The 14,145-nt window shown below is 41.3% G+C and overlaps 1 protein-coding gene across 1 annotated transcript in view; it reads left to right on the top strand.

The window, feature by feature from the left end:
- Nucleotides 1-267: 267 nt before the first annotated feature.
- Nucleotides 268-14,145, top strand: part of PRKG1 (protein kinase cGMP-dependent 1) — a 1,179,828-nt gene continuing 1,165,950 nt past the window's right edge. The window contains exon 1 of the mRNA XM_045853740.1: nucleotides 268-872. Coding sequence (XP_045709696.1) covers nucleotides 607-872 — 266 coding nt within the window. The 5' untranslated portion in view covers nucleotides 268-606. The remainder of the gene's footprint in view (nucleotides 873-14,145) is intronic.

Here is a 14,145-nt window from a genome sequence, read left to right as displayed (position 1 = left end):
AGGCTCCAGTTACAAGCGCTGCGTCATCCGTCGGATCACATGATAATTGTTGCTATTTCAAGGATCAAGTGGCATAAAGCTCCCCCCCCCCACTCCCCCTACCCCACCCCTTTCCTTTGGTACCATACAGCATGGAAGAGTAATTATTGTGTGATGGGGTGAGATCAGGCTCTCTGGTCCAACCCTCCCAAGCTAGAAACCAGGCTCTCGGTGGGGTGGCGCGAGTGGTGTTCTCACGGAGTGATTGGGAAAGGGGGACGAGGGAGGGGGTCTCAGGGGAGGAAGGGCAGCTCTAATTGGTTTCTCAATGAAAGATAATCACCTATTCCCTGGAGAGGTTGGGGATTAGCACTCTGCCTCTCCTCTCCATCGCTTTTAGACTTCTCATCCTTCCCTCGGTGCGTTTAGTCCATTCAGCAGAAGTGGATCGAAGAAAGCGGCTCCCAGCGGCGCGGCATTAGGGCCAGCACTCCGCTGCGCGCTAGTACTTAGCGACCCATTCACTCACTTACTCTGCGCTCGCCTCGCCCGGCTGGCTGTCGTCTCAGCCACTGCTACCGCTGGAGGAAAAGTTTTGCGGAGGGGCTCAGGGAAAAAAAAAAAAAAATGAGCGAGCTGGAGGAAGACTTTGCCAAGATTCTCATGCTCAAGGAGGAGAGGATCAAAGAGCTAGAGAAGCGGCTGTCAGAGAAGGAGGAGGAAATTCAGGAGCTGAAGAGGAAGCTCCACAAATGCCAGTCGGTGCTGCCCGTGCCCTCGACCCACATCGGCCCCCGAACCACCCGGGCACAGGGTATCTCGGCTGAGCCTCAGACGTACAGGTCCTTCCACGACCTCCGACAGGCATTCCGGAAGTTCACCAAATCTGAAAGGTAGGCGCCAGGGCGCTGCGGGCCAGAGAGAAGGCCACCACACCAGTGGGTGGGCCCCGATGCGGGTCGCAGCGGAGGCTCGGGGTCTGGGGGCCCGCTGCAGCAGCGGGGGCTGGTCAGCACAGGGCTGCTCTCCTGCGCGCACCGAGTGGGGGTGGCCCTAGCGGCTCGGGAATGGGAAGTGTTTATTTTTATTTCTGCCCATCACGTGCTGTGCTCGACTCTGCCGGGCTGGGAAAGGCGAGCTCCTCCGGGAGACGCGCCCCAGTGGCGTGGGGGTGGGGAGGACCAAGGAAAGTTTTCTTGCGCCCGCTAACTTGGTCACTCAGCACCCAGCTGCACTCACACTGCCTCTCCTTTGTGCACCTCTGGCACCCCAGTGGGGGAACCCACCCCGGGACAGAGCCCTGCCCATCCTGGGGTGTGGACAGCTTCCCTGAGGCGACCCCAAGACCCAGGCCATGGGGCATGCTCAGTGGGGCCCCTAGAGCCTCCTTGGGAGGGGCGAAAGGACGCTGGAGAGATTGGGTTCAGTTTAGAGACTGAACTTGCCCAGAGCCCACCCCTTGAGGGAAGGGCGCAAGGGCAGTGAAACGGGGAGGCAGGACTGTCACTCTTCTCGCCTTCAGGGATTCCTCCTCCGGAATGGAGGTTTGGGGGTGGGGTTCACAGGGTCTCTTTCCAGGCAGCTGTAATGTCAGCAAGAAACTGCAAAGAAACCCTACTTTCTGGATGTTCTTTTGGTTTGCTTTGTGTCCCTTCCAGAAATGCCACACCTTGGTCTGGCTGGTCTGGGTTTGGAGGCAGCTTGGTGACCTTGCACCTGAAGCAGGTTTGGTGCTACTGGTCAGCCCTGTCCCCGGGCGGATATTGCCCCTTCCTGGTTGGTCTTACTTTTGATAGGATGAAGGAGGGGTGGCTCTTTCTCCGGGTTCCTCCAGGATCCTTCCCTTCCTCATATTGCGAACTTTAGGAACCAAATACTGCCAGTTCAAAGTTCTGTGTCGCCTGTTCCTTGTGCAGAGGAGGTCTGGAGATTTGGCCACAAGTAGGAAGCTTTTGCACTCCACTCGCTGCCTTCACCGGAGAAGGCCGATCGATTGGCTGCAGCATTAAAGCGCCTGTGGACATTAGGGAGAGGAAGTGCAGACTCCAAAGCCCATTACTGGCTTTTAGTCTCTGGAAGTGCATGGCTCAAAGTGCATTTTGCAGGATATTGAATATTCCATTAGGCGTGCCTTTATGCCCGCCTACCTCTTACCCCCTCTCTTTTCTTAGATCACTTGGTGTCTGGGTTTGGGGCTCAGGGGACCCCTAAATTAGTACCCCCCCTTAATTCTCTGACTCTGAGGCCAGCACGTCTAAAGAGCATGTCATCTTGTCAGATCTCCATCCAATACAGGACTCTCAGTGTCCCCACTATTCCAATACACACTCCTTCCTGGTCTGTTTCTCTTGTGTATTGATTACTGTATTTGTGTGGAGGGGGGAAGAAGAGCTGGGCAGCTCTTACTAGCTATTAGAAGAGGGCCTGGAGCTGGGAGTGTGTGAGGGAGAAAAACAGGGATCAGGCGGAAAGGATTTGCCCTAGGAACTCTTAGGAACTTTGGGCCCCTTCTGCACAGATGTCATAAGGGACAGCTTTTGGATTTCCTGAGTGATACTTTGCTTACAAAATGACACTGTCCACATGCCACCTTTTTGGCCCAGCCTGCCTTGAAAATTTCTATCAGATGCAATAATGGTATTCTTCCTTCTTGAGGCCAAGACTGCAAACAGAGCTACTATTTGGCTTTGCCCTTGGTTGGGAAGCTGCTGCAGTGTCTCTCCTCAGCTTGGCTGCACATTCCGGGGCCGCTGCCCTGCCCCGAGCACACCAGCTGGAATCAATCTGCCCACCTCTTTAAGAAGCCACTTCATCAGCGGTCACCCGGCAGCTGCTGGCCTCCCAGGGCTGACGGGCTGGGGCTTTATCGCATTTTTGAAATTTCAGTCCTCTGTGTTCAGGCCGTGCCCCTCGGAGAGTAACCAGCACCCCTGCACAGCACAGAGATTTCACCAAGGTCTGGAGAGGACAGAAGGAAACCCTCCCAGAGTCCACTCTCACTCAGGAGCTAGCTCTCAAAGAGGCACTTGAACTGTCCTTGACAAGAAACCTCTCTAGGAATGAGAGGAGGTTTTTTTGTGTGTACTGGGAGGGAGTGGGTAATCTTTCAGATGTACACATTGTCCTGCCCTCCTTTTTCTACCCCTTTCTCCCACTCCCCAGCATATTCGTGTTTGGGAATGGAAACATTCATCTTAAAAATGGATTATGCACAGTAGAGGTCAGGCACAAGTTTGTGTCCAAAGCGAGTTGCTGGAGTTTTCCTTACTTTTCCTCCTTGATGATTTATGCTGGGACAGAGGGTAAACTTTTTCCTACTGGGCACTTAGTTTTACACTTTCAAATGGAAGCGTAGGGTGTATTTTCAGCAAGATGACTCATTAGAGTGTAAAGAATTTTGACAGGTATAATATATGGGGACAGTAACCATTGGCATTAAGTACTCATCCTAACACTTAAAGAGACAGTACTAACTTAATTATCATCTGGGAGACCCCTTATTTTCTGGCCAAGAAAGGAAATAATTAAAAAAGTGCTTCTTGTATACAACAGTTAACAGCAAACAAGATGATTTCAAAACAAAAGTATGTTTTCTAAAGTTTAGATATTTATATTTGGGGAGTAGATATCCCACCACCTCATGCATCCATTGCTAAAAGCTATGCCATTCTGATTGGCTTACCCTGGCTGAAAGAGACTGCTTTATCGCAAAGCTGATATTCAATTGCAGTGGCTCTGTGATTTGAATGATAGCTATTTATGCCACAGGTTTGTTACAGACTTTACAGAATACTCAGTTTTTATACTAACAAGAAAGGAAACATATTTTGAAATTAATGGAATTGAATTAGATGATATTCCAGAATCATAAAATAGTTTTTGCCTATAATCACTGTTTTAGAAAATGATTGCAATCTAAAGTATTTACGTAATAGGTGACAAACTACCTTAAGCATTTATTGCAGTGGAAGGACATGGGAGAATTCACCAACTATTGTAATCAAGTCAGTACAATTACCCAGGTTCCCACATGTCCAACAGAGGGTAGAAGGCACAATCCCCATTGAGAATGATCTAAGTGTCTAAGGAATGCTTAGATGGAAATTATACCAGGGAAAGGGAAGGCCTGAGCTCTCGGCATAAGTATCAAGTGTACCATATGATGATCCTGTTTAAAGAGAAAACATTTGACTTATTGCAGTGCTCATTTTTAGTCCCTTTAGAAATGACCAGTAGGGATCAATTGATTTTCATGGAAAAATGCAGGCTGTTTTGGAGATAATGATGATATTTTCAACTTTGTATTTTACTTTTTGCCAAATAAGTCCAAGGGTTTTCTATGAACTCTTGATTCCCTGATGCATATACTCCTCATTAAGAATTGCCTAATATCTGAACTCTTTCCCTTAGTTTTTCATACATGCATACATTCCTTATTTTGGTTGTCCCCTTAGCACATGGCGGTTGTCGTTTTATTTATTTTTTTTTTAAGTTGGCTTAAGCAAAGACTGGAATCAATATTAATCTGTTACAGGCATAAAAGATTATATTCCAAAGCCATTTCAGCTATTTTTGTCACAAATCTCTTGATTCTTAATGATGTAAATTCATTATTTGTAACTTGAACTTCTTCCCACTGGGACGTGGATGCTTTGGGATGAATGCCCCAGAAAACTCATTGCCTTTTTCATTTTTGATTTGATTCAGGTCTGGTTATCATGCAGGCTAAATCAGAGGATTTGGCCTAATTTTAATATAAGTAACTTCATGAAACAAGTGGGTACCAGCTGACTTCTGGGCTTAGCCCAGTAATTGTTCATATAGAAAATACACAATAATTTAAAACAGCAATGACAACAATAATAAAAATAGCTGACCTTAGCAATTTTAGCACAATGCTAAGCTCTTTATCTACAGGAACGCATTGTTTTCTCAGAACAGTCCCAAATGACATTCACTTTTCACAAGAGGAATCTGAGGCTAGAAGTTGTCACTTGCGTAAGATCTTGCAGCTAGCAAATGCTCTAAGTTTCCAACCCAAATCTTGCAGTTTTTTAGGGGCCAAGTTGCAAACTGCTACCCTGCATAGCTTTGAAATTGGGCCAGTTTCATCTTAGTAGCTGGTGAATCCTTTCCATAGGAAGAAATGAACCTCCCTTACGTTAAAATAGGATTAAAAAAATGTTTTAGAGCCAGCACTAAATTGACCTCGTGAACAAGTGACCAATGAGCTCTCGTATCCAGCACATAGACCTTGGGTGCCGAGCCAGGCAAGGATTTTTGCAGGCTGTCCTGCTCTTGGGATTGTCGTCTACCAATCTTTCTGAAATCTTCCCTCCTAACCCAACTAACTTCTCCAGCTCACTGTCATGTCACAGGCAAGGCTGACGGATAGTACAGTTGTGAACATGGTCTTGGTTGCCTCTTTTGGGTACCATTCACTGTACCCTTTGCCTTTTGCCTTGCAGATCCCGTATGCTAATCCCTTTATTCCTACCAATCCAACAATCAAAAAGAATTTATTACTAAGTGACAGTATATCAATATGTTAACAAAGTTATCCTTTCTTGATTAACATAGTGATGTTTTAACAGGAGCTTCCCAGAGAGGACATTCATTTAGTTTCCTCAGGTGGATAATACTCATGACAAGAGTTTAAGGGGAGGCAGGATGAAGAGGAGAAGGGAAGGTTTTGGGTAGGATGGCTTGTCGAAAGCCTTGTGTCTTGCCACGTGTCATTTAAGTTCTGAGCACAAACGTGTCACATCTACCTTCAGTCAAAGCTTAACTGGAGGAGGGTACCCTGCTTGTAGTAATGACAACACTGAGCAAGTAATTACTGAAGTGCCTTTGAAAGGGTCTCAGAAATGGGAAGATTGGTTAGAGTTCTTAATTTTGCATCTGTACCAGACTTGGCGAATTGATGTCTTCAATTTATCATCTGTTTACACTTATTATTTAGGACATGGACACTTTGCTTCGGGGTTTGTTCAGGTCTGGAATCATGTACATTTTAAAAAATGTATTTGTTCTATTTGAATCAGGGATTGAAAGTTTAGGTTGATCATTTATATTTAAGCATGTACTCATTAGGGATTTGACTGACCTTCATGAAACTGTTTCCCACAGACCTGAAAAAACAAGAAGATGTCCCATTTTTTCCCCCTTTCCTGACTAAACGCCTCTCACCACACTGTGTAGGAGACGCTGAAAGTGCATTAAAACCCTGTCTGGCGATAAGATTTTCAGGTGATTTCATAGTTGCTCGAAGTATGAATAATTATTTTCATTTGCCATTGAGAATTTGCTTATCGGAGTTCAGGACCCTATGTTATCTAGGATTCTTGTAGCTCTTGGAAATTACTGTGAGCTCTGAGATAAACCAGGGATAGCATATCCTGTTTCACAAAAGTGAAAGCTCAGAAGTTTGGGAATTGTCAAACAGAAATACTGACCTTGAGTCCAGCTTTGCTGGTGTGCTCTGCTGTGGGGTTCCTGAAGACTGAAGAGGCTCTACCTATATGTGTATGTTTGTCTGTAGGAGTAATGTGTATGTATATGGGTATGCATATATATACATGTATGTATATATACACACACACACACACAAATTTCTACTTCATTTCATTCATTCATTTTATGATTTTATACTACTTAGAGTAGTTGTCATTGTGAAATTCCTCCAGGTTAGTCCAAATTGGTTTCTTGTGAAAAGGAGGATTTACTTCTTGGGCTGTTCTTACAAAATAGATCTGGCACCTTGCAGTTTGCCAAGTGCCTATGCTCGGTCCTGGGCACACAGCCACTGGTGCCTGTCAGCACGGGGCACTGGCGGCAGAACCAACCTTCGTTGCTCCTCGTTGAAGCCCTACCTTCTGTGCTCACCCAGTGATCATTTTTAACCTCCTGTTCTGTGTTCTTGGCCTGTGTTGTGTCTCTCTCGTTTGGGTTCCTGTGTTCCTCTGTCCCAGCATGACATCTGTTACTCCTGCCTGATCAGTTTGACTTGCAAACATCACATGACAGCAAACACAGAACAGAGTTCTTGCTCTAGATATTACTCCAACCTTTTAAAGTCCTTCGTGTCTTTAGATATTTCAGAGATTGCACAACTTAAATTTCCTAAAGTTTAAAAACTAATGATTAATTGTTCACATTGAAAATATACAATGGTTTAAAATATTTGCACAATGAAAAATGGATAGTTTCAGAAGTATAGCTTGAAATAGGATTATTTTCATATATAAAAACTGAAGTAGAACTAATCTCTTTATTTATTGTTGTTATTAAACCATAGATTCCTTTTTTTAACCTTACTCTGTAGTACTCAATAAACATTATTGGTGGATCTCAGACTTCAGTATACTTATCTTGCTTTTATTTTAAATATTTTACATTGTTTCTTACATGGTAATTTAATAGAAGCCCATACTACCTTAGAAAATAAAAGTTTGACTAGAAAGTTTAAAAATACGTTCTGTAATTTGTCTTGTCTCATGTGCTGGCTGCATGTTTAATCTTTTTTAAGTGCGTATTAATCTGACATATGTTTGGAAATTAGTCCTAAGTCATTAATATGCTGACACTGGGGGTTGATTTAGGTTGATGTTATGTGTATGAAGACACTGGTGGCACTTTGTCGTGCAAGGGGATCACATAAATGCACTGACTGTATGTTTACTAAGGCAAATCCGATAAGACTTCTGCTGTAATTACCTTATTAGGACTTAGTTTGAAGTTTTCACTTGTGATAAAGATTATACAACAACATTCTTAAATTATTCTCTCAGGCTTGCTGCTAATTCAAACTGACCTTTTTTTTTCTGGTACAATTTAGAGAGTGCTTCAGTATGTGTTTTACATCCTTGGATGTGTCTTTAGTTGAGCATTCTGACCTCTAATGTTACAAATGTGCTGCTGATAAACTTTATGGGAATTAAAAAATACTTGTATGTTTTCCTCTTAGAAATATTAGTAGGCCTGGTTCTTCAACTATAGGATACAGTTATTGTCTAATGAGAAAATCTAAAGCCTTTGGGTAAATGTTAATATTTTTCTTGATGCTTCTCATTGCCCTCATGGTGTGGGTAAGGCCAATTTCATGCCTCACACAGTCACCAAGGAGCTGAGCTACATGTGCTAAAATTTCTCAAAATAGAAAATTTTGTTATGTCTTAGGTTGTGAACCCCTGGGTAGAAACCAGGTCTGTTTACAGTAAAAATTCCAGCCAAATAAAAGCCTCAGCTTTCCATACTTTTCTCTTTGCACATGGTAACTTTTAGAGAAAGGGTAAGAGCAGCACATAACTAGAAGGCATTAACAAACAAACACATTTGTAAAAAAGTAACCTTTAGAGAATAAAGCCAGTTCATCTTCCATTGAGTCACTGCTCAGAGAAGAAGATCACTCTCCAGCATTCAATACAATATCCTGTGTCTTACTCTGGCAGATTTTAGCTGCGGTGTTGTGACACACAGGGGTATATATTCGATTAGTTGTGAGGTTCGCGTGAGTAAATAAGAATTTAAACATCAAAATTTTTGAATTATCTGTTTCTTAGAAAATAAGGTTGAGTGCATTTGCAGGCATCTCCCAAGGGATAGCTTTTACTTGCATTCCAATGGGCTTTCTTGACTGGTAGGATTACAAATATATGGCAGGAAATTGCATATAATCCACAGACGCTCTTGTCTTTTCACAAGAGTGTGTTGCACATGGGAACATCATCCATCTCGTGAGTCACTGCAGGAAAAATGTCTGAGAACCCACGGTCTGAACTGTGGTTCTCAAACAATCCAAGTGTTGACCCTACGACTCTTAAAGCTGCGCATTTAGAAATGTGCTCGTTAGATGCGCTGTACTCTACTCAGCACACATACCTCAGAGCAACATATTTCCCAAAGTGTGATGTTCGTATTGTTAGTAGCATCAGGGATGCTACTAGATGGTACACAAGTGAATTTATTTATATCAACAATTAGGAATTTTAATAAGTGTTAGAGGAAAATGTGTTACATCAAATCCGTGCTGCATGGCTATTATGTCTTAGAATAAGGCTATGTTTTAAGGAAAAAAAAAGTATAAAAGTACAGATGTGTGTAACAAATATAAGTACACAGATAATGATGGGGAAAGATTGTTTTTAAGTCATTTCAACAAAGAATGAAATGAATTGCTTTCATGTTTGCTTTCCTGCTCACCCTGTTTTGGAAGATTGAGTTCTGGCTAATTGGTCATCTCTGTGTCCTGCATCTGTATCTGGGTGACTTCTTGGACTGTTTCAACTTCTCCCCTGGAGCTGGAGTAGGGGCATAGAGTTAGGTGGAAATGGTGGCTTCTATAACATGTATTCTTCCTCTGATGATAAATCAGTCTGGCTAAGAGTTAACCACTTTAACATGTCACCAGAAAGCCAGCTGATTTCCTTTCAGATTTATGAATTCTGTGCCACGCCACAGCAGGGCTTGTGGGTGAACAGGACAGCCAGGGCACAGTAGAGGGATGCGGGGCTGCTTGTCTCCACCCAGCCTGCGGCTGCTGGGGAGCTTACTCGCTTTTCCCAGACTGTGTCTCCCCTCTTCCCCAGAGTTCTTCCTTAGATCCTGAGAGTCAGTGCCTGTGGCTCTGAAGGGTGTTAGTGTGATATTTTGTAGCCAGAAATACCTATGCTTTTTTTCTTTCATTGTAAAAATACAACTGGGAAAAAGTTTGGGAGGGAAAATCTTTCATAAAATACAAATTTATTTTCTTATAATCTGTATTCCCTTTGCTGGAAGGAATACACTAGATTAATCTAAACAGTGACAGAGAGTTTTAAAAAACATTGTTGGAAGAATGTCTTTGTGTATAAATGCAAAGAATGTTAAGGAGAAAGGGGGGGGATGTTTTACAGGCAGGAAGAAGAATTCGTAACCATCTATTCTTCTTTCAGAGCATGGTGCAGTTTGTCTTTCTGCCTACTTAAAAAGGGAGTTCTTAAGCGTTTAATACATTTTGGCATCCCCCAGAAGATAGAGGGTAAGAGGGGAGGAGTGAGAAGGGAGAAGGGAGAAGGGAAATGGGGGGCTGGGGCAGTTGGGAGAAGTGAGGGAGGAGAGAGATTTCAACAATGACCACAAGATGGCAGCAGGAGTATAATATTTAACAATTGTAAAACAAGTAGTTTGAACTGGCCTTTAGTTGAATTTTAGAGCCTATTCTCAAACTAACTTTCTTAATATTAGGGTTCCAGTGTCTGGAAAGTGTATCATTGAGTTGACATGGTATTTTATTTTTCCAAATAGTAGTAATTTGGGGGACTGTGTTTTGAAAGCCAAAGAGCAGTGTTCTATAAGGAAAGAGAAGTGAAGAGTGCACTTTGACCATCCATCCCAGTCTGAGGGAAATTCCTAAAAGCCCCTTGAGGAAACCTCTGGACTCACACTTGGCTGAGAGAAACAGTGGAAAATTAATAGTAGTAAAAAAATATATGTGAGGACAGAGAATAATAATGGAAATGGCTTCCTACTCACTCCCTCTCCCAGATAAAGAACTAAAAGTTATTTATTATAAGAAAAAGTTAGAGGAGCTATTCCAAGGAACTTCTAATAGCTTCTAATAGGTTGTTTGATCTCCTTGATAATTTTGTGATGAGAATATAATTAAGTAAATCTTAACATTGTCTTTGGTAGTTAATCTGATGTCCTTACAAAAAATGTTAGCAATGTAGTTAATACAGTTATTTACATACGTCTAATCGTTTTCAAAAGAAAAGTGTTTTATGGGATGTTGTCAGTATCACTGCCTTTCAACAGTTTTAGGGTTTAAATTGCAGGTCATCTAACCAACCATACATTTTTGAAGCAGTACTCCCTTGGAAAGTGCCATTCAGGCTTCTTGTAAAAGGCTGTTTCATTCCGTCTGTGACCCCTCGCGTGTGAAACCCCCAGGGGAGTGGAAGTGAAGTCGTCTTGCTGATGGCATCGTTTGTGATTTAACACTGAGGAGAAATGTTCTTATTTTGGCTTGTCCCAGTAACCAAAGGTCAATGCCAAACATGAAGTGGGACTGTGGGTAAAAAGAAGTCAGTTCTGAATTAATGCGATCACTTGGCCTCTTAACTTGGTCTCTTTGTTCAGACATCGTGTCAGATGGTGCCCAGATAAACAAGCGAGATGGAAAATGGAGAAAATTTAAAACAGAGTGCATTTGGATACCCCATGTGAGGATGAATTGCCTTTGTAAAAAAAAATGTTTTGAAACTCTGGGATATATTCATTTGAAGTTCTCCGTCTATAAAAATGCTTTGGGTTACAGTAATTTATATTTTTACTAGGTTAGGAAAAAAGAAACGTAATCCAGTCTGTGACGTTGAGACAGGATGAAGGGTAAGTCGGATGTAGGATGCTTTCTGTTGTCTGCAAGACCGAAAAGGAAAATCTCGTCTCTACGCGGCACGGTGAAGCCAGAGGCAGTAGTAGTAGGACCTTTTGCTTTCTCTCATCTTTCTGGTTCATCCCTGAAGGGCAGAGGCAGGGTTTGAAGTGTCCTGCCCGGAAATCTTCTAGTTATCTAGCCATACCGTCTGGCTCCAGGACGTCATGGGGGATGTCCACACAAAATGAGACAGGCTATGGACTCTCCGGGTTTCTCAACAGTAAAGAAATCAGGGGAAATGTTTTCTTTCGTGTGGCTTTGCATTCCTACTCAGGATGGTAACATCTGGACACGCTTTTTGATACTTAGGAGAACATGTTACATCTCAGATTTGCTGATTTTAATCTGTCCTGGGGCCATATCTACTTCCTTGATTGTTTTAATTGCCAAAGTAATTCATGCTGGTTGTTAGACAATCAAATTTAATCATCTTTTCCTGCGCATCTTCCATGCCTGTCCTCTAGTAGGGAGCTACTGTTAACCTTTCTGTATGCTATGTAAAACTTCATATAAAATGAACTTTTCTGTCCATTTGGAGTTTTTTTTTTTTTTTTAACTGTAAGGGAATTATTCTACAATACTCTATAGCATCCTGCTGCTTTTTCATGAATAATCGCTCATAGGATTCTTTCCAGATCAATCTGTATTGGTCTTCCCAATAGCTACATACAATCCCATAGTATTCATTTACTCCAGCTTATTAATATTGCTGTTATTTGTTTTTTTGTAAGCACAATGCTGTGACTAATATTCTTGTACACATTTTCTCATGTTTTTTTTTTGTTTACATGTGGAGTAAATTCCCAAAATTGAGAGAGGTTGAAGTGTTACTCATTTTCAGAGTGACCTTTTTAGTTTATGTGATTATGCTTATGTATACACTTTCTAGGTGAGAAAATGACCTCTAACGCTTTCTTTTAAAAATAGAAGTATGCTGGTGGTATTGAAAAAGTGGATTTTCTGTGTTAAAGACAGAATTTTAAAAAAATTCAAATCATAGCAGTAACATGTGGACAATTCTTATTTATTTTTTACACTTGAGTTGCTTTCGTGAGAATACTTTTTGAAGTGATGTTTACATGCCCTTTTACTTTCCAGATTTAGAAAGTCCATATTATGCTTTTGGTTTCATTTTTTTTTAAGTTGAATAAGACTCTTGCATTCCTACATTATGATTGTGGAAGTAAGGGTGAAATTGTTTGTATATAATGCTGTTAAATAACTAAAGTCTTTCTTCAAGAATCACAGTGATTTGTTTTTCTTTCATCAAAATACATTTTTGATACTTGAAGGACTCTGAGGAACTTGCTCCCACTTGGGAAAATAACAAATTCCAAGTCTCTCAGCTACATTTTTGTTTTTTAAAGACTAGTGGGAAGATTTGGACATATATGGTATTGGAACTACTCAGTGGAGCTTTCTTTTTATAGGACGATAACCTCTCGTAGTGCTTTCTTTCCTTTATTTTTGACCATTGTGATGATATTGGATTAGATTTACTGAAAGGTAACTCTGCAAACATTTATTGGGCTCAGAATTCCGTCATGTTAAAGGTATTCAATCATGAAGTTGAGGCCAAAAAGTGAAACACTTTTTGTAGAGTAGAAAGAATAATCTTAGAAATTTTCCAGTTTTGTAGAGAATGTATCATGATTATTCAAATAATAGTCTTTAGAGTCACAGACCCGAGGTTGAACTCTGGCTCCTCCTGTTCACATGGGCTGTGTGATTTGAGATGAATTATTCAATCTCTCTGAGCTTTAGTTTCCATATCTATAAAATAGGAATAATGATAATTCCTCCCCCTAATGCTTGTGTACAGGACATATTTCATACGTGTTTGTGGAATAAGAAAAGATGATATGAGTGTAAAGTGCTAAATGGTGTTGGGAAAATTAGACAGATACGTGCAAAAAAAATGAAACTAGACCACCTCCTTATACCACACACAAGAATAAACTCAAAATGTATTAAAGACTTAAATGTAAGTCTCAAAACCATAAAGATCCTAGAAGGAAACATAGGAAGTAAAATCTCAGACGTTTCTCATAGTAATATTTTTTCTGATATGTTTCCTTGGGTGAGGGAAACAAAAAATTAACAAATGAGACTACATCAAACTAAAAGGTTTTTACACAGCAGAAGAAACCGATAAAATGAAAGGACAACTCACTGAATGGGAGAATATATTAGCCAATGATAAGGGGTCAATACCCAAAATTTAGAGGGAACCTATGCAACTCAACACCAAAACAAACAATCTTCATAAATCATGGGCAAAGGACCTGAGTAGACATAGATACTTCTTCAAAGAGGATGTACAGATGGCAAATAGACATGTAAGAAATGCAAATTAAAACCACAATTAGATATTGTCACACACCTGTCAGAATAGCTATCATCAATAAATCAATAAACAGCAAGTGTTGGCGAGGATTCAGAGAAAAGGGAATGTAGATTAGTGCAGCCACTGTGGAAAACAGTATGGAGTTACCTCAAAAAAAACAAAAACAAAAACAAAACAACAACTAAAAATGGAACTGCTTTATTACCCAATTATTCTACTTCTGGGGATATATCTGAAGAAACACGAAATGCTGATTCAAGAGAATATATGTATCCCTATGTTCACTGCAGCATCATTTACAATAGCCAAGATTTGGAAGCAGCCCAAAATGCCCGTCAGTAGATGAGTGGATAAAAAAGCTGTGGTACATGCATACAATGGAATAAGAGGGAAATCTTACCTT

The sequence above is a fragment of the Phyllostomus hastatus genome, unplaced genomic scaffold (assembly GCF_019186645.2).
Source record: "Phyllostomus hastatus isolate PE091 unplaced genomic scaffold, TTU_PhHast_1.1 phas_scaffold_1066, whole genome shotgun sequence".
Classification (NCBI taxonomy): Eukaryota; Metazoa; Chordata; class Mammalia; order Chiroptera; family Phyllostomidae; genus Phyllostomus; species Phyllostomus hastatus.
The sequence above is the reverse complement of the archived record's forward strand: the minus strand, read 5'-3'. Positions and strand labels throughout refer to the sequence as shown.